The sequence below is a fragment of the Centruroides vittatus genome, unplaced genomic scaffold (assembly GCF_030686945.1).
Source record: "Centruroides vittatus isolate TY-2023 unplaced genomic scaffold, ASM3068694v2 scaffold_861, whole genome shotgun sequence".
Classification (NCBI taxonomy): Eukaryota; Metazoa; Arthropoda; class Arachnida; order Scorpiones; family Buthidae; genus Centruroides; species Centruroides vittatus.
In genome coordinates this window covers 11,135,342-11,160,046 of record NW_027122718.1, presented here as the reverse complement: position 1 = coordinate 11,160,046, position 24,705 = coordinate 11,135,342, and the positions used below count along the sequence as shown (strand labels likewise).

The 24,705-nt window shown below is 29.7% G+C and overlaps 2 protein-coding genes across 2 annotated transcripts in view; one reads left to right on the top strand and one right to left on the bottom strand.

Moving 5' to 3' along the window:
* LOC136990246 (alpha-soluble NSF attachment protein-like) overlaps positions 1-19,289 on the bottom strand; it is a 40,217-nt gene extending 20,928 nt beyond the window's left edge. Inside the window, exons 1-6 of the mRNA XM_067288639.1 lie at positions 19,104-19,289; positions 9,673-9,752; positions 9,485-9,601; positions 7,034-7,080; positions 1,721-1,798; positions 1,535-1,590 (exon numbers count right to left, since the gene is read on the bottom strand). Of these exons, the coding sequence (XP_067144740.1) occupies positions 1,535-1,590; positions 1,721-1,798; positions 7,034-7,080; positions 9,485-9,601; positions 9,673-9,752; positions 19,104-19,195 (470 nt within the window). The 5' untranslated portion in view covers positions 19,196-19,289. The remainder of the gene's footprint in view (positions 1-1,534; positions 1,591-1,720; positions 1,799-7,033; positions 7,081-9,484; positions 9,602-9,672; positions 9,753-19,103) is intronic.
* Positions 19,290-22,928: 3,639 nt separating this feature from the next.
* LOC136990225 (protein DBF4 homolog A-like) lies at positions 22,929-24,080 on the top strand. Its single transcript, XM_067288608.1, has one exon. The coding sequence runs from the start codon at positions 23,085-23,087 to the stop codon at positions 24,069-24,071; it is 987 nt and encodes a 328-aa protein (XP_067144709.1). The 5' UTR covers positions 22,929-23,084; the 3' UTR covers positions 24,072-24,080.
* Positions 24,081-24,705: the final 625 nt, after the last annotated feature.

The following is a 24,705-nucleotide window of genomic DNA, read 5'->3' as shown; positions in this document are numbered from 1 at the left end:
TTTTGTTTGCCTTCAATAAGAAGGCAAACAAAAAATATACTCATAAGTTTTCATAGAAAATGTGTTTATAAGTTTGACTTGTGTTTTAAGTAATAAACACACAGTATATTGAATGAAAAGTATAAATATCACCCACAAAATCAAAAATTCAGCTTGTAGATCAAAAAAGTGAAAGGAAAAGGAACATTTTCAATTGCCTTGAGAAACTATCTTCAGGTTAAAAGAACAGATTTGGAAACTGAATGAAAAATGAAATGCTATAATATATTTATTAATTTTATATATAATATATTGTGTATTAATAAAATGATTTGTTATATTTAACAAAACATTTTGTTAATGTGCAGATTTGGTTCAAAATTACTATTGTAAAGCAAACATTACCTTGAAGTGAGGGACAACTTTAGTTTACTAACCTATATAAAGTGCATTGAGTTCTTGTATACAGCATTTTCTTTATTGACCTACAATTTTGGTGCATAAAGTGCACCAAGCAACTGGTCATGTATGGATATATGTATTTTTTGAATTTTTTTTTACTTACTTTATGCTTAATTTTCAAAACAAAGTTACTCAAGCATTGGATATTTCAAATACATTTAGTGTAGTGTTCCAACTGTTTTTGAGTTTGTATCTTGGTACTATATATAGTGTAATACAAGAAGTAAAAGAAATCATAATTAAATTTAAGGCCCAAAAATACATTATGAAAGAAAAGCTCATCAAAATTCTCCATAAAAAGAATAAAGCTAAAACCAATTCACATTGAAGAAGAAATGCTTTCTTCTTCAATGTGCAATTTCTTCTTCAAAAAAAAAGAATCTCTTCTTCTTCACTTGAATGTTCAAGAGCTATATAGTCAACAGCTGGGACAAGGTCATAGTAAACACATTTGTAGGCAATCTCTTTATAATAAGTGTCATAATCCTAGTTCTGAAGTATCAGAGAATAAATTTTAAAACCCTTCTGTTTGTTTTAAAACTAAATTAAATAAAGTATAAATGTAATATTTTTTTAAATAAAGATAAATACTGATAAACATTCATCTAAATAAAAACAAAGTTTCTACCAAAATATTAAAAAAGTAACAAGAATGCTTAAAAAGCATAACAACCCTAGTTATGCAACTTAAAAAGGCCCACCTATTGCTGGGTTAATATGAAAAGTTTGGTATTATTAGACTATCACTAACTTATCATATTACATGTGATAAGTTAGCAAAGTTCTTTTTCTAATACCATTTTGAAAATTTATATTTGACTATACGATTGTAAGATTTATTTATTTTGAAAGTCAAATTAGTTTATTCATCCAAAAAACAAACTAATTTGCTAATTACAATAAACTTATTCATTTTATAAATAATCTAAATTATTAATCTACACACAATTCAGTCTGATAACTTTTTTAACCTGCTATACCAAATCATAAAATTACTGAAATTTTTAAATTAACATTTTGTATTTTTATTTAAACATTTTATCATTAATGCAAATAAAATTTTTAACAGAAAGCTTTAATTATAAACACTAACCTATTAGATTCTTCACCCTTGAAATAATCTGCTGCTTGTTCAAAATGAGTTATTGCCTTTATATAAACAAAATATGTTATAAAATATTTAATTTTAAAACAATTCCATTTTATGTATAAAATATATTTAGAAAACACGTTTTTTTTTCACTAAGAATTTTAAAACATTAATTAAATAACAACATACTTTTTCAATATCTGCAACTTCTGTTTCATATATTTCAGCTATTGTCATATGATGTCTAGCAGCAACAGTAAAACGACCCTAAAGAATATTTATAAAAAAAAAAAAACGTTAAAACTTTGCATATTAAAAGATAATTATTCGAAATTTTGTTAAATATACTGAATATGTAATAAAAATCAATAGACTAAGTTTTAAAAGATTTTTCAATTTTGATATACAGTCAAACCTGTTTTTATGCGGGGGATAGGGACCGCATTAAAAAAAACGCATTAAAAAAAATCGCACGAAACTTCACGAGGGGCTGTAAATAATAGTTTTCGCAACACAATTAAAAAAATATTTTTTTATGCGATGAATAGGGACCGCATAAAAAAAGTCTCACGTAGAAAATAACTCGAAACTGTACGAAATAGAATTTATTGACAACAGATGTCAGCACTTGACTGCATCGTCTGATCTATCGTCTGTTTTACATATTTTTGTCCAGGTGGTGTTTTGTTGACTTAAAAAGTAAATAATTTCATTTTTCGCATATTCATGCAATAATATTACTATAATAAGTGCATTTATGCTATAATAAGTTTATTTAGCTATGATAAGTCAACATGAGACATGACGAATCGCACGAGACTAGTCGCCAACTATACCGCACAAATAAAAAATCGCACAAAAAAAACCGCACAAATTAAAAATTCGCATTAAAAAAATCGCACAAATAAAAATCGCACATAAAAAGAGCGCATAAAAACAGGTTTGACTGTATATATATATATATACACTAGCAGATGAGTCTGGTGTTGCTTGGGCAAAAAAATACTAAAGCAGTAAAAACTAAAAAATTATTATATTATTTCTTATTTCTAACCCTTTTATTATATTATATTATAGTATTTGATTTATATATACAAAGGTTATCTTCCGTAAGGGTTTTATCACACCAAGAGACCTAATCTAATACATTTTAAAAATTCTTTAAATTGTATACAATAGAGGAATAAAGAATTTTTAAATATATGTTAAATCAGTCACTCAATGTAATAAACCCTTACAAAAGATAACCTTTGTAGTTATATAAATCAAATACTATAATATAATAAACATTAAAATGAAAACCATATAAAGGGTTTGGTTATTTTAGCCTACCATTGTCAAGTTTATCGTGATGCTTGGATGGTACGAAATTGCACAATTTCATTGGTCAAGTAGACAGGAATTAAAAATATGATACCTTAAATTTTTTAAGATACTATATGTTTTCCTAATGTTAACTCTAAGAAACTGTACCATGCACAGCAAAATATCAAATGGTAATCTATCAATAAATCAAATTTCTCAAAAAAATGGACCAAATATTTAAACTTGGCACTCTCGAAAACCACTTAAAACATGTTTTGTACTAAGAGGTAACCTTGTATTATGTAATTTTCCTATTCAAATGTCACCATACTGCTAGTCCAATAGGAAGAAGGAAGTGTTGTGGAAGGGTGTTGAAGTAATTCGACCAAAAGTAGTTGTTGACCACCTCCTAAAAGAGATGATGGTCAATGACTATTAATTAATACAGGTCTACTAGTAATATTCGAAAAGTAATTAGTGTTGAATGGGTTATAATGGCCCCGCATGTGATGGAAGTTGCTAACCTTAATGTCCGAAAGACTTTGTATATTTTGTTTAAATAAAAACATCTTGTAAAAATGCAAGAATAATTGCTTTTATGTGACAATAAAGTGCTTATATTTTGGCAACAGATTTTATAAATTAAGTGGGAAATATGTTCTTGTAAATATTGCATTTATAGAAAACTTACTGGGCTGAAATTTGAAAAAATTGTTGACATAAATTCTGACTGTTGTCCCATGTGTGTCTGTCTGTTTTTTAATCTTGAGAAAGGAGTTAGATAAATGAATATCAAGACCAAATATGGAAAACTTAGAGCAGAAAGTCCAGATTATGAACTTCTGGTTTGAACCGAAAGTCACATTACTTCAATTCAAATCTTCCCACAAATGGAGTTAGATAGATAACTGACACGACTATTGTTAACAGGAAAAGTATGATGTACAGAGGCAAGACCACCACTAAAAGAATTGGGAACATTGAAAATTGTATACCCAGCATTGCATAAGCACTGATTTCACTCCTCCAAATTTAAATTTATCAACTTGTCCACAATTCTTTCTTCCCTCCCATCACCCTACAGTCATACGACAAAAACAAAAAGCTAATATTTGCAAAACCTTCTATCCCATACTTAGAATCTATAACTTTACGAATAGTTTGAGCTTATAAAAGACACAGGGTCCCACTAACCACCAATCCACAGAATTCAATGTAATGATAAAGGATTCTCTTACCCTTTTGGAGAAGTCTCAGGTTTATATAATCCCATTACAACAAGTGCATACAGGAAGAAAGATCTTTTACAAATGTGCTACTACTAGAAAGTTATTAAACCACTTAAATGAACTACAGGGCAATGTTAAAAAGAACACACCTTCAGTTGATCTTGTGAAAAATTGTATTATAAAATAATTTTATTCTACTATGTGCCAATACTTCTATTCTCAAGCAATGTTTAGATTGCAGAACGTTGTTTATCTGGAAGTTGTCATAAATATCTTTATTAAAATTCTGCAACTCTCCCACTCTTGAAATTCCTGATGTATGGATAACACTTTATAAAAACTTAAAACCTTAATTTTTATCTAGGTTTTAATTTTTATTTTAGCCTTATTTTGAAATGTCAAAAGTACTTGCATTTAATTCAGCAAACAAATAAATATAATGCCAAAAGACAGTACAGTTTCTTCTTTACAATATATTTGGTGTCATAAGTGAGCTTTTAAAGTTTTATAATATATCTTTAATGGATGACAATAGATTCTTAAATGCCTTTTCATTTATAGTGTAAATCTTCATACAATTCAAGTAGAATTGGTACTTTCTTACATAGCATATTAACATTGCTGAAAAGTTACTATTTCAATGCGTTTGATTAATATTTTTATCCTCATTAATCTAAACTGGGTCAACAAAACTTACTTCAAATTTTGAGTATACAGAATGTCCCAGGAACAGGGGCAGATCTCTATAGGGATTAATAGGGCTTAAACCCTGGGCCCCCAAAAATACAGTAGAGACTCGTAAATCGGCACTCCGGTAATCAGAATCGCCGGTAATCGGCACGATTTTCAGTCAGACTGTGTCGTGCTGAATCGAACGTTTTTGATACTAAATTTACTTCTAAAGTATAATTTTCATGTTTTTATATTCTTCAATATATTTATTTTGTTTGTACAAAATGCAGAAATAATTTTTAACGATACGATAGCCTCGATTATTATTATAAAAATTTTTGTTAGGCTTAAAATAGACAAAAATTCAACACGAAGCGACACGCAACGGAGAAAAATTCAACAGGAAGCGACATGCAACAGAGAAAAATTTGAACATCGGACAGGTTGATATATTTTTTTGTACATAAACCGTAATCAGAACAAATCCCTAATCTGAACAACCCCAGTCCCCAATTGATTCCGATTTTCGGTTCACTACTGTATCATCATAAATTTTTTAATACTTTTTTGTTAACAATGAGCACTTATTGGATAGTAAAAACTAGTTAATATTAATAATATGATAATAATGATAATTTATAGTATTATTTGTATTAACAAAAATTGGGGTCCCATTGGACTTCAATAAGCCCTAGGCCCCGAAAAACCTAGATCCGCACCTGACCAGGAAGGAAAGGTCAATATAGTGTCAAAGCAAACTAAGCAATGGTTATTTTAAGCAAAAGTGTTCATATAAACATATGCTCTATCTTAAATGATTTCCAAGATGTACTTTCAGCATAATGAGCCTCTCGCCATTCTACTGAGGTCTATTCAAAAGCGCTATTCAAAAAGTTTGGAAACTTTTTAAATAGTGTGCCTCCAGTTGGTTATTTTTTAATCCACTTGGAGGTATTGTGTCTGCAGAAACCTCCTGAGTAACCTCCTTCAATCCGTTTGTTGATATCTTGTTTTAGTGATTACTTACGGCCATCTATGTGAAGGGGTGTTTGTGGAGTTCAGTGAAAAATCAGGTCTGTGGAAATGAACTCTTTGAAGGAGCAGCATTGTTCTGTGAAATTCTGTGTGAAACTCAGGAAATCCTTCACAGAAACTTTTGAGTTGATTACCAAGGCTTATGGTGAGGGTGGGTGAAACATCCCCCACCTCAAAAAAGCTCAACAAGTTTGTTCAAATGTTAAGGTGATGTTGACTGTTTTTTTTTATTGCAAAGAGGGTTGTGCATCATGAATACCTACCTAAAGGCCAGACAGTCAACACGGAGTACTACCTGGGGTTATGAAACGCCTAAGAGACAGAATCAGGCAAAAAATGGCCCAAACTTTGGAGGAATGGTGAGTGGTTTTTTCACCACGACAACGTGCTGGCTCATTTGTCCCTCAGAACTTGTGAGTTTTTGGCCAAAAACAAAACCACTGTGCTTTCCCACCCACCCTACTCACCTGACCTGGTCCAATGCAACTTTTTCCTGTTTCCCAAACTAAAAACCCGCTCAAAGGAAAAAGATTTGCCACCATTCCAGAGAGAAAGAAAAATTTGACGGAGGAGTTTATGAGCATTCTGGAAGAACTCCAGGATTGTTTCAAAAAGTAGAAACACCGTTGGGATAAGTATATACATTGGGGAGGAGACTGCTTTGAAGGGGACTCTGACCAATAAATTGTAAGTGAAGTATTTTTTTTGTAATAAATAAAGTTTGGGAACTTTTTGAACAGACCTCGTAGATGTGTGAAGCAACATCTTGACTGCATTTTCCCTAGTCAGAGGATTGGTTGTGGCAGTACCATTTACTGGCCATAAATATCTCCAGATCTAACCCCATTAGCTTGTTTATAGGGTTGGATGAAGCGTGAAGAATGCTGAAGAAACGTGGATACATGAAATGAACCGGTAGCTTCTCCCTGTTCCCTGCATAGAGGAACTTCAGATAAACTCAAACAAGCAACATGTCTAGTTCTCAAAAGTAGAAAAAAATGCATTAAAGTTAACAATGAAATTTTTGAAAATTTATTATAACCTGTTGAAAATTTGTCACTTGAAAAATATTCTATTACTGAAATCATTCAGGATAGAGCACATGTTTATACAAATTTTAACCTTTCAGAATATTGACCTTTCCTTTTGGGACATCCTGTATAAAACAATTAAAAATAATAACAAAAGAAGCTAATTATATCATCTCTCAACATTTTCTTCTGAAACAAAAATAGAGTTAATGAAAATAAAATATACTTACCATATCAGTATATATTTCAACAGCCTTTAATAAACAATTTATGGCCTCTATAAAATAAATTTCAGAATTACTATATTAAAAATTCAAAAATAAATCTATTGCTATCCAACAGATATACAGGGTGGTCATAAATTATTGAGTGCATGTTCTTGTTTTCTTTGCAAGATAATTTAAAATAGTTTTATTTAATAACATTTTACACTTCAAATAACTTCCACATGAGCTCCATTTGTCACACGTAAAATACCTAGTAATTTAGTAATTGTAATGGCTGAAGAGGGATAGCTTGTCTGCCCAAAATGCATACCGTGGTTATAAATAAATAATTAATATTCATCAGTTTCTAAGTGTTTTCTCAATAGTGTGTGATAAGTCCTAGAAAGAGCCATTTATAGTGCACAGATAATTAAAATATCCAGTTGGTATTCTCTCATACTGTTCTCTCATTTGAAACAAAACAGCAGTTGCTACATTATTGTGTTGTTCTTTTTTTCAACCATGAAATGTACTCAATAATTTATGACCATCCGTATATTACTGAAAAATATTTTGAGAAAGAAGAAAAAAAAAGTTTTTAAATAAATAAAACATTTAATAAAGAAATAAAAAAATATATTTATTTAAGTTCTTTTGGAATTTTTTTAAGCTAAGTGTCTTAAAACAAATTATCATCTTACATTTTTAGAAAACCAAAATACTGTTCTGTATATAAAAACGAAAAACAATTTCATATCTTATAATATAATCAAGATGGGTTTATAATGATAATGATGATAATAAGTGCAGAGCCAAACGGTTAGGAGTTGAAAGTTGAAATTTGATACACAGTTAGGGTACGTCACGAGAACATACACTAAGAAGGGATTTTTCGAAATTCCTCCCCACGAGGGAGAGGGACAGGATTAAAGCTCACCGTGAAGAACTCGGCTTCTACTATATTATTTTAGATGCCTTTTTTGCAATTATGCAGGAAATCGAACATATTTTTAGACCTTTCTAAAAATTCTCAAAGATATTTAGTGATCCATCGCATATAAAGTTGACACGGGGAGCACCTGTGCGTAAGTTTGCTTTATTCGAACTCTTTGTCTTAATGTTCGATTTTATGTTCGAATTTATATTTAAGAATGATTCTGGAAGATCCAGCTTATTTTTCGACTTTAGTAAACCTGAAGATGAACCCAGAAAGAGTTAGGAGAACGTTTATTATTCAACACTTAGTGGTACTATGCACCAGTTAGTGGTTGCAGTGAGTCTTAATTATCATTATCCCAGTGAGGTAAACAGATGTCTAAAAATTTTCTAATTAGTCTTGAAAGAGGGGGGAACCTAATTCTTGCACTCGGTGAAAACAGGTAAGATTGGCTATGATAATCTTAATCTTTGCTATCGTTACTTTTTGTCCGAGCAACAACAGGCTCATCTGCTAGTGTTCTATGTTCAATTAGGTAGATCATAAAAATAAAATTAAGGTTAAAATCTGTTTTAAGTTATAAAAAATAATTTTAAAGTCAAATGCTTTTTATTATTGAGCTGCAATTTGAAAAAATTCTAGACCTATAAACTCCCACTGTTGTCTGTCCATCTGTCTTTCCTTAATCTCAAGAATGGAGTTAGATAGATGAAAGACAAGACCAGATATGGAAACCTTAGGGAGAAGAAGTCACGATTAACTGTACATGAACTTCCAATGAAAATCAGAAGTCATGTTATTTCAATTCAAAAATTTTCTCCTGAAAAGTGATAGATAGATGACTGGCACAGTCTATTGTTAAAGGAAAAGTATGATGTATGGGGGCTAGCCAGTACTAATTTGAGGTGGAGAACATTGCAGCATGGCATTGTGATAATGTCCAGTCTTTCTAAGTCATGAAGACCTTCCTGATGAGTTTCAGCATAAATGAACAGCTGCACATGACATTGCTAATATAAAGTAGTAGTTGTATTCAATAGGCAAAAAAGCAGAATCAAAACAAACCAAGATGGATGAGTTTTTTTTTTAACAAATTGTGAAGTTGAATGAAGTGCTAATGAGCATACGTAATTTGCCTCTTGTGCTTGCAGTATATACAGTTTCTGTCAGCTTTGTCGTACATACATACATACAGAACAATATACAATCTTGTAGCAGAGGCATTTCTATAGAATAAAGAATAGAGATCTCAAGAGACTGAATAATTTCAAGTACTGGTATTTCTGATATGTTGAGGGTTAAAAAACGGAAATTTTTTCGAATAATGGATATTTTCTTGGGTGTGCGAGAAATCCATTGTTTGCAATATAATGGATTTTTGGTGCACTGAGTGATCTCTTAAAAATGAGATTTTACTGTATATTTATATTAATAGTATAAAAATATGAATAAATTATATATATAAACTATTTAAGTATAATTTTTTGATATCTAATAAAAATTTTATATTAAGAATTAAAATTTAATATTTTTATTACCATGTGGGTCAGACTTCTTGTAACAATTTCCAGCATCAACATAGCATGATGCAGCTTCATGGCGACTGCCTGTCTTGATACGAAGTGATGCAGCTTCACAAAATGCACTGCCAGCAGCTAAGAATTTGAATTGTTTTATAGTATTTGAAATAATATAAATAACAAATAATTTATAAATTAAATTTTACCACTCCACTTTTTTGCCATCTTGAACATATTTGCAGCACGTGCATACATTTCACATGCTTCTTCAACTTTTGATGAACCACTAAAAATAAAATTGATAATTTCATAATTATTTTGAATCATAATTACATAAGTTACTAAAACAAGCATTTGAAATGATATATAATAATAAATATGAATATACCTATTAAAAATGAATTAACAGATAATTTCAAAACTCTGACTATAAAATGAAATAAATAATAATAAGAACTTACAAAAGAATTAATCATACTTTGGAACCTCATCATATATTGCAAATTATTTCTGTAGGAAGAACATCAATCCATACCAATGTTTGCATTGTCATACCATCTTAATTTCATCAACTGCCATAAATTCATTTTAGGATCATTCTTTCCCTCTTCAGTTTGGCGTATTTTTTGTATTTTGTCAACAAGATGTCTCTGCAATAAACTTTCCTAAAACTTTGGCCTGTCTATGGGCTACTTTTTCTGCACTTATATCTGATATTAAAAATAACCTAAGTGCAGAAGAAGTGACCCATAGACAGGCCAAAGTTTTATGAAAGTTTAGGGCAGAAATAGCTTGTCACCAAAAACAGAAAAAATATGCCATACTGAAGAGGAGAAGAATAATCCTGAAACATATCTACAGCAATTGATGAAAGACAACGAATGATGGTTTGGCAAGGCAAGCATTTGTATGGATTGATGTTCCCTCTTACAGAAATGATTCACAAAAGAATTAACAATAAACTTTCTTTACTCATCCTATTGTTTCCGTTTAAATTAATTGCAAATAGTGTAATATTTTGATTTTGCCAAAAGACGAATTAAAATCAGTCATTTATAGAAATCATTGGTTAATTTTTATTCTTTGAAACCTGTCACAAGAAACTTAGATTTGAGGCTGTACATAGAGATGAAAAATCCTACATGACTACTACAATAGTGAGACATTTATATAATTTAAAAATTAAAATAGATTTATTCAGAAAGATTTAAATATATAATAAGGAATTTAATCAATGGAAAAGAACAAATCAAAAAATGTATACAACTGGAGTACAATGCTGACATGTAAAATTCAACCTTTGAAATTCCAGCAAGAAGTTTATTATAATAAAAACTTTCTATCAGATTGACAGGTCTTTTTCAATTACAGAATATTTGCATATAACATTCTAACATTAAAGAACAGAAAATAAAAAAATTAGAATACATAAGGTTTAAATATAAAGAAATGTGAGAATAAAAAATTTAAGATATAAAAGTAATAAAGAATATAATTTTTATACATGGTATGTATAAAAATGATAAATGAGAAATAATTATCTAATAAAACAGAACTAGTTAAAGTTCATAAAGTGATTGCCATGTATTGGAAAGCATGTCAGTAGACCGATAATTGATGCGTGTGGATTTCTTATTAGCCTTATAAATCTCCAATTTTTCTAGGTAGCTAAAATTGTTGATATTAAAGGTAGGCTTAATCACTTTCACTTGTTTCCAATTCACTTGTATATTGTGATGGTGAGCATAAGCTGCTAATACTATTAGATAAGTTCTTGTCAATTGTGTATATACTTTGATTCTTTGGTGCAGATTATGCCCAGTGAATTGGGAATAAGTCATTAGGCCTACCTCTAATATCAACTCTCTTATTTACCTAGAAAAATTGGAAATTTATAAGGCTAATAAGAAATCCACATACATCAATCATTGGTATGTTGACATGCTTTCTAACACATGCAATCACTTTTCGAACTTTAACTAGTTCTGTTTTATTAGCTAATTATTTCACATTTATCATTTTTATACTATATTCTTTGTTACTTTTATATCTTAAATTTTTTATTCTCACATTCCTTTATATTTAAACCTTATGTATTCTATTTCTAACTTTGTATCTTATGTTTTTTTATATTAGTTATTTGAATTTTTTATTTTTTGTTCTTTAACATTAAAAATTTATATTCAAATGTTGTTCTGTAACTGAAGAAGACCAGTCAATCTGATTAAAGAAAAAAAAAAAAAAAACATTTTGGAAAAAGAACAAGTAATGAAATTTGTTATGAAATTATACTAAAGCATCATTTTCAGCAAATATAATGAATATTCAATATAAAGTGATTCTTTAATAGTGATATATCTATAATTGAAGAATTTGATTTATCAAAGTAGAAATAAGCTTCATTTATCTACAAAAATCTATACATTCATTTTCACGATAAATAAAACTATAATGAGAATGACTAATTTAGATGAGACATTGATATGAACTGCTGAGAATGATTAATTTAGGAATGACTAATATATTACATATTTAAACACAAACATATTGCAGCATCTTTGTTTTCATCATACTTCATTTATAAAAATCTTATTTTCCAATTTCTTCTCTCAATGACATGACTATTTTAAAATCATTAACATTATTGTGATGTAAAAATAAAAATAAATCTTAAAACAAAGCAATATTTAAAATACATAATGAAAAATATAAAATTTATGTAAAAATATGCAATGACTAGCTAATTTTATATGATAAAATTCGAAAATGCTCAATATCATACCTGTAAAATTTAGTTTTGTATTTTGACGTAATATTTAAAACAAAAAAATTACATAGTTAAATTAACTCTTATTATTTTATTATACTTAATTATCATCATTTGTTCTATCATTAAAATTAGAATGAAAACTAACACAAATAAAAACTCTTTATTTTGATAATAATTTAATAATGTTCAAATTCTTAACTATTTATTTTTACAGAATCTTGTAGTCTCAATTACAATTCTGTTAGATTACTGGACATTTATAATTCCATGAAAATCTATCCACAAAAACTTATTTTGTTTTCACGTATGATTTTCGTTATTGTTAAGCAAACAATGATAGAAAAACATAGTTGATAACTGTTTATCTGTAGCATTACTCTTTAAGAGCAGCATAATAGTCAAGCATTATATACAGAATATCATTAATATTTTATATGTTCATAATAAAATATGTATACAATATGAAAAACAATGAAAAATATTCAGAGAGATATTGAATCAAACAAGTATACAAAGGAAAAATAATAGAGAATTATCTAAAAAAGTGTAATTAATAAGACAGATAGACTAAGAAATTATATTATAAAAACATTTTTAAAAATTAGTAAGAATAAAAATTGTTTTATTATTAAAAGATTTATATAATTTTTTTTGTTGCAGAAAGATGAACACATTTGTGTAGTTATTGTACGAGGTTGGAGTATCGATAAGAAAATAATACGTACTGTATATACAGAATTACATAAATAATAGCAAATATAGCAAACATACATACATGCATTTAAAAAATAGAATTATAAACATGAATATAGATAAAATAAATATTCAATTGCCAGTACATCTAAGTTTATTATTATTAAGTTATTAATTGTAATTCCACATTTCTCAAATATTAACCATAAAGGATTTATTATTGAAATGATTTTCTGGATTATCTATTGGGCTATATTAAGGTTAATAACAAATTAATTTTATTAAATTTATCAAGAGATGGCAGCTTACCTACCTGCCTCCAACCAAATTAATTTGTGTCTAATTTGTTATTAGCCTTAATGTTGTCCAATACATAATCCAAGAGATCATTTGGCAATAAACCTAATAATAAAGCTGAGCAGATGACTTCCAAAATCAAACCATTCATACCTTTCCAGAAAATGGGTTTATGGGCAGATTTATAAATTAAACCAGAGACATTTGTATGTTTGTTTAATAAATAAATCCATTTGCTGGAAAAGTGTATAAGATTTTGATTTTGGAAGTCATTTAGCAATATAAATATCAGGTATTTGTTTACTAGGTATTAATTGTTCTAGAATTACTTTGAAAAAGAAAATAGTTCTTCAGCAAGATTTAAAATTAGTTAAACTTATTTAACTTTATTAAATAAATAGTGTCTTTTGAAGCTACTAATTTTAAAAATATACAAAAAATATTTTTATTTTACAATTTAATATTTTAAAAATTATTGATTTTTTTAAAATGAAAGTTAACCATAAAAGAACTTTTCTAATTTTTTTTCCTTCTTCAAAAAGTAATAACTAATGTAATAACATTTAGAATATGGCAGCAATAGGGCCCACTGTAGATAAAAAATATATTACATTTTTAATGTCTATAATTTTACCAAAACATAGTTAAAATAAACAACTGAAGTGCCTTTGACCGGTGTGCTTCTTCTCTCAGTAAATCGCAAATGTTTTCGAACCTCGTCAAAGGCACACCGGTCAAAGGCACTTCAGTTGTTTATTTTAATTTCGCTCCGGTGTTTATCCTTTATACTTTATCAAAATATAGTTAACGGAAACTGTCAATAGTCAACCATGTGTAAGATGATAGAAGATAAATTTATTAACCAAAAACAACCATAACAGCTCCACCAATTTGAATATGTCAATATATTTTCAATAATTTTTTAATGATGTTGGTCTTTGTTATGATTTATTTGAGTAAAGCCAACATCTGGGTAAAAAGATTGTTACTGCCATGTTACAGGTTTGGGATACCCTCTTTCTATCAGCTGTTTTGTATGAATAGACTGCAGTAACTATATTTATTTGAAGTCATTGGTATATTTTTGTCAATTTTCTAAATATTCTGGTTTCTGTCAACATCGAGGAAAAAGAGGTTGCTGTCCAAAGGCTATAGGTCACATTCAGTGGGATGTTTAAGAAATGCCAGTCACGTAATAAAGCATATGACTCCTTATCTAAATAAGATAAATATTAACAAAACTATTTTACCAATCAGAACATATTATGATTTCTAAAAAGATTGTTCCTAATTGGTAGGCCAAGTTACATATAAATCATAGTTTAGTGAAGCATAAACTTGTTTTTTTTTTTTTTTTTACATTTCTAAAAGATCCAGGATAAAATATACTTTTAAAACATATTGTAAAAAAATACAAATATTGAAGTCTTCCTTGTCACCCTTTTCATCACAATAGGAAACAATCTTTTAGAAATTTTTATAACATGAAATTTTATGGAAAGAACTTACTTTTTCTATGAAATCACAGAACTTTTACTTGATTTACATAGCTACAGGTGGGAAAATAGCCTGTACGTTGACTCCACCAATGTGGATCATGTTTCCTGTGATGATGAAAAGGATGACAGGGAAGACTTCAATATTTATATTTATATAAGTCTTTATTATTTGTATTTTTTTTACAATATATTTAAAAAAAAATTGTTTTGTTTAGTCCACATATATCACACAAAATGTCTCCTCCAGTTAACATTGGCTTTTAATATCAAAATGTGACTTTTCCAATTCCAATCAAGAGTTGTAATGGCAGTCATATATTTTATTTGGTTACTTGGTTTAATGTGATTTTATGATATTGTACATAATAACAAGATTTAAATAAAGCATGATTTTTGAATTATGTAAAAACTTTTGTCATTTTTATAATTCAAATAATAATAATAATTCAATATCTAACAAACCATAACACTGCTGCAAAACTTTGCTTAATTAGTAATAATGTTATTTGTTTGTTTGTGATGCTTGTTTAATTACTAATCTTTTTCAACCTTTAAACAAGATCAATCAATAAAATCATATGAACATCAACAGCAATGTAAATCAAATCCTGTGAAACCCAATGGCCAATCAAATAGATTATAACCAGTTTGGCAATTCTTGGTTGAAATTGTAAAAGTTGCAACTGAAACTACATATAATGCATATATCCCAATAAAATATATTTTGCTCAATGTTTATAAGGTCAATCTTGCATCTATGTTCAAAAAATCCAGCAATGAGTTGCTTAACTTTCCCAGCAACATTTGGTAGCACTGTTATATTTTATTAAAATTTTTTTATATTTTTAATTATTATAAAATGGCAAAAAACTTAATTTTGAGGGCAGGGATGGTTCTTAAAAAAACTATAAATGCTATTAACAAGTAAAATCATTAATCATTAGTTGAGATATGATACATGATTCCCCTACACCCCCCTCAACCTTTAACCACAAAAATTTAATAGCATTAATATCTCTAATACACAAATCTCCCTGCAAAATTTCGGAAATTTTTGACAAAAAGTACAGAAGTTATTAAGCTTCAAAGAGGGTGAACAAAATCGTGCCCCCCGCACACAACATATGTCTATACATACAGAAAAAACCCCAAAATTTTTTTTTTGCATTTCTTGACATTTTACGGTTCCAAGTCTAAAAATGTAAAAATCTTGGGGGGTCGTTTTTTGACTGATTGCTATACTTTCCCTGTGTTATATATATAACAGAGCCAGGAAGTAAAAAATACAACACAGCATTTTTAACAAAAATGTGAAAAAAGTCTCAAGTTACATTCAAAATACATTTTGTAAAATGTTGGAGCTATGTGTAGATATTTGAAAAGTATCAACAAATGTGAAGTTTATGGTATGGCACACAAAAATACTTGTTACTGCATACAAACAGCTGTTTGTTAACAATTGTATTGTTTAGTAATGACAAACAATATATTTTAAGCATTTTACATCTTAATATGATTGGTTCTTATATAAAAGACATTTTATTATATTTTGGAAAATTGATTAGGGGCTTGGGATTGGCATTATAACACATCATAATTCTTCCCATTTAAAATAATGAAAAATAGACTCTTGTTTAATATTTTTAAGCAGAATGTACTATTTTCGGAAATGGATTAACTATATACAGATGTACCTTGCTTAATAATAATAATTTTTGAACAACATGTAGCATGTAATATATATATGAGCCACTCAATTGCCAAATTAATTAACTCCACAAAACAAAAAGAGAAATTGATAATATACATTATTTTTAAAAATTCATTCAACAATTACAAAAATACATTACAGGTTATTTGAAAAGTGTAAAATAACAAGCAAAAATTGTGCCATCATCACTATGCCAGGCTGAAACTGTTAATCATATTTTTAATTTATTTAATTTAAAATGTATGATCTGGATCTCTTATTGTGTGTCTTGCCCCCGTACATCATACTTTCCCTGAAAACAAAAGTCATGCATCTATGTAATTCTGTTCTGGGGAAAATTTTTGAATTGAAATCACATGACTTCTAATCTATACTGAAAGTTCATAGATAGTTAATCAGGATCTCCTGCTCCTAAGCTTTCCATATCTGATCTAATCTTGACTTTCATCTATCTAATATTTTTCTTGGGATTAAGGAAGGACAGATAGACGACAATGGTAATTTATAGGTCTACAATTTTTTCAAATTGCAGCCCGATAACAATTATACCAAGGATTTACTAATGGATTTTATCAATTTGGCCTTTAACAGTTCATATATTGCTTGGCTTGAAATAACAAAAAGCAAGTTAAAGCATATTACAAAACTGTATAATTTATAAAACTTCTGAGATTTTTGATTGTTACTAATTCTTTAAGTATTTGTGGGCTGGAGTAAATTGAGCAGAAGACTGGATTTGGCCAGTGACAGCAATTAGGGCAACTGATTTATCTAACTGATCAGAACTGGTAGAACATTTAATAATAATGCTATATAATTAAAAGTCATAATAATCTGTGGTAATAAATATTAACATCAATGCAGAAAGAGGATACAATTGAAAGTCTGAAAAATATTAACTGAACTTGTCCATATACATTACTAAATTTCAAACTACAATGAATTTTAAATTTTATTTACTGATGAGTATTTTCATGTTTATCAGTCCTTAAAAGTTCCAAAAGCTAATTGCAACCTTAAATTTCTGCATTATAATATTGATATTAATGAAACTGAATATTCAAAATGAATACTAAATAGTAATATATAAGAAGAAATCTTTGATAATATGTAAGATTTATAAAATATTTTAACCATATAAAATCTATCCCATTTTTTCTCAAAATTTGAAAATCAAAAAAGTTTGAGTTTGTTATGTGTTATATATCAGATTTTAAGTTGATTAATACATATGAAAGGAATTTTAATTACTTCATTAAATATAATTTATTTGTAAGTAGTGAACAAAAAATACATAAAATTGTTTTTATAGAAACAATAATATTCATTACCACAGTATTAATATCACTGCTATGAAAAACATGTATGTATTTTGGATAAAATCTTACCAAAATCTTTGCCAGAAACTATTAGCATAGTCCTGCAATTGTACATTTCTGTACAATTAAAAAAAAAAATTTAAAGTCCAATCATATGTCCAGAAATGATCCTTTACAATTTATGTTCTTAAAATTTGATATTAAGTTCAAGCCACTTAGTAATGCAAGATTAAAATCAATAAACATTTAAAAGTAAAAAAATTTGGAACAGATTTTTTAGTGTTTAAACTCGTATTTCTTAATATATATATTGTATAAATGCGACAAAAAATGAAAACAACATGGAGTTTCAAAGTGTAGAAACATATATAAAAAAAATTTAAATATTAATAAAAATCACAAAGACATATACTCTGATAAGGCATAATTTTTGGGTGTTTTCCTTATAAAGTATCCTCTCATTATATTGCTTCTTTGGATATATCACATTGGCTTGTCTTCCAAATGAAAAAGTACTTTAGCCAATAACGAATAGATACATGTTATATTGCCATCTGATGTATTGCTCATTTGGTTTGTCTCCCAACATGTACAATATAATGAGGGGGCTACTGAACTTCTGACCACGAATCACACATTACCAAATATTTTTTCTGGTTTGGCAGGTTTTTATTTTCGACAGGTTTCACCGTATAAGGAAAATTCCAAAGCAAAATGTCTCGAATCAATTCTGGGACCTACGGTTACTTTTAAATATAACTTACAGGATATAACCTACAACTCTTGCAGGATGCCAGAGACTTCTAGAAGAGAAAATTATATACGTTGTAAACTTTATTGTCTGGGCCTCCTTTACCCAGTCATCATCACATACTGGTTCACCAGCCAAATCTCCCAGGAAAAGATTTGGGATACTTTGTAAACAAGTTCAGAAAATGTAGACTAAATACTCACTAAATATAATATACCAATGTACTATGTACAGTACAACAACAATTATAATAATAATTGGGTATTACAAACTTTGAACTTTTGCAGACTATTTAGAGGAATGTATAAAGATTAACAACGAATTACATTAGCTGCCATATCGCAATAGGAAATAAATAAAAGTTGCAATAAACAGGATAAAAATTAAAATTTATTACATTATTACATTTCGATGTAAACATTAAAAAAAAACTAAAAATATCTTTTCTATTAACTTTAGTTATAGTTATTTCGGTAATTTCTAACGATTAAATGTAAAATTAAACAATTTTTAATGAAATCGATAACCATTGGAAGGTGGAAATTGATAAACAATTTCTCATAAGATTTTATCTTCCTAAAAGACTAGTCATATTACCCAAACAAGGATCCTAAGAATCCTTGAGAAGATTTCAATTTTTTCTCTGCATCAGCAACTAGTTGCATAGCTTTCTGTTCGTTATCTCCCATCTTGATTTGTTTTCTACGTCGAATTTATTAAAAGATCACACAGTTTTGACAACCAAATAACTTGCAGAAACAGACTGCAGCTGTTAACATCAGCGCCACCTCGAATAAAATCGAAAAAATATCTTGGAAGATTTTTTTTTTTGGAAAAAAATATATTTTAACTTAATATAATATACAGAATTTCCGTTTTCATAATTAAAATCTTAAAAAAATAATTTAAAAATGTATTTCTGCAAATATTTTCAACTATTTCTTTTTTAATTATAATTTTCAGTTTGTAGTATCAGCGCCAGCGCATATGGTACTTTCGCCAAATCAATTCGTTTCTCGTTTTTTTTCTTTTTCCGCTCCGTGGAAACTAAGAGGGCCTTTTTCAAGTCTATCGTAGGTTCGGCCGGCCCTTAACGGGACGGCTGGATGGTGAGGGACGGGCCCTGACATATCTGAGATAGATCACACTCGATAAACAACCGGAAAAACCCATTAGTTTTATTCGAAGGAAACAAAAGAGGGTATAAATTATTTTTAGATCATTTTGTTATATACATAATGGTATGTATGTATGTAAATAGGGCTGGCCTGAACTATAGACGCACCTGAGCGCAAAAATTTAGGGATGCCACAGTCAGCATCAGTTAAAGCCTTAAAAGATGACTAAGGTACCAAAAACTCTTGGACCGGCCCTGTATATAAAGTACCGGTACCTAAAACTAGTTTCTATCCAATAGAGCTAGGCATTAATGGGAAAGACCGTCCACAAATTGGTATGTTAGTGTAGTTAATAGGGGCCAGCTTTACATAAAAGTCTTCCCGGGATGCATTCCCCTCGACAGATCGCTCGCGTGTCGCGTTGCCGTAACCAAATAAATCAAACCAACTCTAACAAGCGATTATTTATTGTGATATCGTCAAAATGCGGGGCTGCAACTTTTCGACACAATGTTCGTAATTCTTTTAGTGGTGTCTTGCCCATGTACTGTACAAGTACATCATACTGTTCCTGTTAGCAATAGAGTCGTGTCGGTTATCTAATTCCGTTTGAGGAACTTTTAAATCGTACTAACGTGACTTTTAGTCCAAACCGGAAGTTCATATATAGTTAATCTGGACTCCCTCTTCTAAGCTTTCCATATTTGGTTTCGATATTCATCTATCTAATTCCTTTCTCGAGATTAAGGAAGGATAGACAGTCAGAGGGCGGACAGTGGAAATTTATCTATAAACACGATATTTACGAGAACATACTTCCCACGTAGTTTATAAAATATGTTGCCAAAATATAAGTACTTTATTGTCACATATAAGCAATTATTCTCGCATTTTGACAAGATTATTTTTATTTAAACAAGTCTTATATGAAGACTTTTGGACTTGAAGGTTAGCAACTTCGATCACATTTGGGGCCATCACAACCTATCCAACACGGATCACTTTTCAAATGTTTATAATAGACCAGTATTAAGTAGTAGTCGTTGAGCATTCTCTCTTTCGGGAAGAGGAAAACTACTACTTTTGGTCGAATTACTTCGACCCCCTAACTTAAGTCTCTTCTTTATATCTTTTTTTTTTTTTTTTTGTAACTCTTTCCGTCCTGTGGGCACTAAGAGGGCCTCTTATAGCAAGCCCATTATGGGTTCGGCCAGGCCCACAATGGGGCGGCCGGGTGGTGAGGAACGGGGACCGACGTATCCGGATGCACCACCCCCCCGAAAAATTTCTGGGGATTTTTCGACCCGTCCGGATTCGATCCCGGGTCCCCCAGGGCGGCAGGCTGCGAACCTTGACCGCTCGGCCATCCGGCCGCTCTCTTCTTTATATCGGACCAGCTGTATGGTGGCATTCAAATACGAAAATTACATAATACATGGTTATTGGCTAGCACAAAATATGATTCAAGTGGTTTTTGATGGTGCCGAGTTTAAATATTTGATCCACTTTTTGCGAAATTTGATTCGTTGACAGATTACCATTTGATATTCGGCTGTGAATGGTAAACTTTCTTAGAGTTAACATTAGAAAATATCTGAATAATTTAAGATATATTTTCAATTCCTGTCTACTTGATCAATGAAAAAAATAGTTTGAATTTCTCAGAAATTTAACTCAGTTTGCTTAAGAGCATTAGAAGATAAGCTATAGTTTTCCAATATTGTCATAATATGCAATATAATACAGAAAAATGCAAATGATCTATTTATTAAACAGATACACTGTTTACAGAATGAGAAAATTATGCACAAAATTTGCATACACAATACGTAGCAATATATAACAGTAATTTAAATTTAGATATTTAAAAACTTATCTCAATTGAAAACTATAAATAAAAATTTTAAAAATATTAAAAATTATTGCAATATTATATTTAAAAAATTGTTTAATTTAATTTATCCATACCTGGAAAGTGTTTGATAATAATAGTTGATAACTAGTATTTTGCAAACAATTTTAATTAAACGTTCTGGAACTTTGACAAATATAACGGGCAATTAGAAAAATTCGAAGGTAAAGCATTCCGTGTTAGTTACCATTTTCCACCGGGAGTCTCAACTCTTTTACTCTCAATTATATGCACATAATTCTTAATTAGAAATCTTTCATCAAAATGCAAGTCACATATTCGCGATTTTCGTGTGAGTTGTAAATCTTTTGGAGGAATTATACGTTTCCATTTATCTAAATCTAACTGGTTCGAAAGTGGTGTAAAAATATGCCACTTTTCACCAGATTTGCAGTAGCCGGATTTACAGCCGTCAGAAAACACTTATTCGACATTTTTCTTGTTTCTTTATCTCGCAAAAATAAAGTTGCAAAAATGCTCGAAAACGGACCTACCTACCTACTAACCAAATGGATAAACCAACTTCTTTTCGCCGCAAAGCGACTCGAGCACTAGCTATCGGCAACCGGGCAAATTAATTCTACTTAAGCACATAGTTGAGAGACTAGCATATCTATCGATTCTAGTAAAGGTATCAAAGCAGCAGGCTTTGATAAACCCGTAAACGATTCCGGATGGTGAACCTCAGGAATTTTTCACGGGTAGTCTGTCTCGGATATGCCTCAATAACTGTCCGCCTCGTCCGCCTGGCCAGAACCCATGATGAACTTCGATAAAAACCCCTCTTACTTGTTAGTGCCCAAACAACGGAAAGAAGCTATCCATAAATGACGTCCACACTGGAAGGGAGGAAGGGAGTTATGACAAGTTGGACAAAGTCAGACAACGGGAAGAAGAGGGGTTAATTAATTTAAACTTCAAAGGACGTCCGTTTTATTTCATTAAATTTTATATAGTTTATACATTTTATTATTCATAGTGGTAAAGATTTTTTTTTTTTGGGGGGGTTGAGTTTTGTTGGACATCTGAAGAAGGGAGAGGGTTACGGAAACTTGGACAAACTGGGACAATGGGGGAGGGAGGTAAAAATTTATCTTACCGGTATATTTATATTTAAAAGTTTTAAGATATTTAAAAAAGTTTAAATTATTAATATTTATTTTAAATTTTTAAATATTAATAAATTCATTAATTCTAGATAAATATTGAAACTAAAATTTCATAAAATAATAAAAGAAAAATCTATATATAAAGTATGAGAACATTTTCATTGTTATTATTTCTTGTATATTTTTAAATGGCAAATTTTTAAAAAATTATTTATTAATTAAAAATTCCGTTTGACCTATTAATTTATATTTGAACTTCCTGTCGTTTCCTCCAGGAGCGTTGCCATCTTTGTTATCAGTCGTCTGGCGGCCGGTTTGAGTTATGAAAAGCAGCCGACGAAGAAAAGAATTTCCAGTTCCGTACGTAGCTTTAATTATGCACAAAGTTTCTTAATTATCTCTTAATTTTCCTACTTTATAGTTACTACGAAGGGGCAATATGGCAACAAACAATGATCAAAATGCACGGCTTAAGATTAGGACTAAACGTCCTCTACGTGATCAGTCGTTCTTCCTTTATTTAAAGCACAGAAACATCGACGAAGGCAAATTACAGAAGTCTATCGAGCGTTTGGGTGGTAAAATGGATAAGTTTTTTAGTAAAGACATCACGTGTTTGCTAGTGGATGACGATTACGGCAGTCAATGCTCTGGTTTAGAACCTTCGACTTCACCTCAGATAATATCTCCAGCTACCGAGTGCGAAAAATCTGGTACTCTGACTCCTTACTCCCGAGGTTTGAGTCTCCTTCGACGTTCCAAGGGGAATGCTGACGTGGGAGATTCTTCTACCAACGGTTTTAGACCTAAACGCACCGTTCTGGATAAGGCGCAGATGTGGGGCATCAAAATAACTCGCATTACAAAATTCATGGAATGGATAAAGGTGCAGACGGTTAAGCAAAGGAAAAACTATTTGGAAAATTCCAAAAGTAAAGACAAAGAAATTATTTCCTTATCGGCGCCATTTATTAAAATTGAAGATCTCGCCGGAAAATATCAGTCGCAGTACAGGATGTTCGTCCGCCAACCCCGTCTCTTCTTCGAGGTCGGTTATTGCGAGAGTCCGTTCGAGAGCTTGCCGGCGCAGCAAAACTGCAATGTTTTAAAAGACGATTGCTCTAGTCACGAACTTAATCAAACGAAGAGTGTTCTCGAAGTTAGGCCCGTGAAAGAAAAGAATAAAGTTCTAGAAAGAAACAAATATTCAAAAGCTGTGAAACCTCGGAGGCATCATTTCTGCGAATGTTGTAAATGTACGTTTTATAATTTAAGTCATCATATGAATGAAATAGAACATCAGAAGTTTATTAAAAACAGTGAAAACTATGATTGTGTAATAGATGTTATGAAATATTTTCCAAGCATAGAAGAATTTAAAATGAAAAATATTAATGCTAATTCTCCAGAAAAAATAATGCTGTAATTTAGTTTCCTAGTTGATGTGATTTCAAAGTTTTGTTGAAAAAACTATGTAACTATGAATAATTACATATGAAGTTTGAAGAAAGCTTTCTAATGATGACTTAATTTTATTGTAATATAGAGAAAAAAGGATTGAAAAACTTTAATCTTAAATTTTTCAGGAAAGTATTATATACATCATATTTATTTTCAAACAAAATCTAATTATAATTAGTGTTTAATTATTCTTTATATAATGGAGAATAACAAGTACATTTACTTATATTATATTCTACATACATATATACATATATTTACACACACATATACTAAAAATACAAATTTAATATTTTTGTCATCTAGTCCTGTTATATTTATTCTAATCATTTGTCTTTTATTAACAATAATTTATGTATAAAGTGGATATGTGATAATTTGGTTTTGGTAATATTCTTGCTGAAATATGTTAAATTTAAATTGTAACAAAACTAGATAAAATTCTGTTTGAGCAATAGAGCAATATTCTTATATATCAGCTAAATTTGTCTTGCATAAAATACTGTTTTGTGTCTTTCTATTCTGTCTACTGTAGATTATATTCTTAATTATACAGTATACTGTAAACTATTTGAAATGAATGATATTAAATGTGTTTC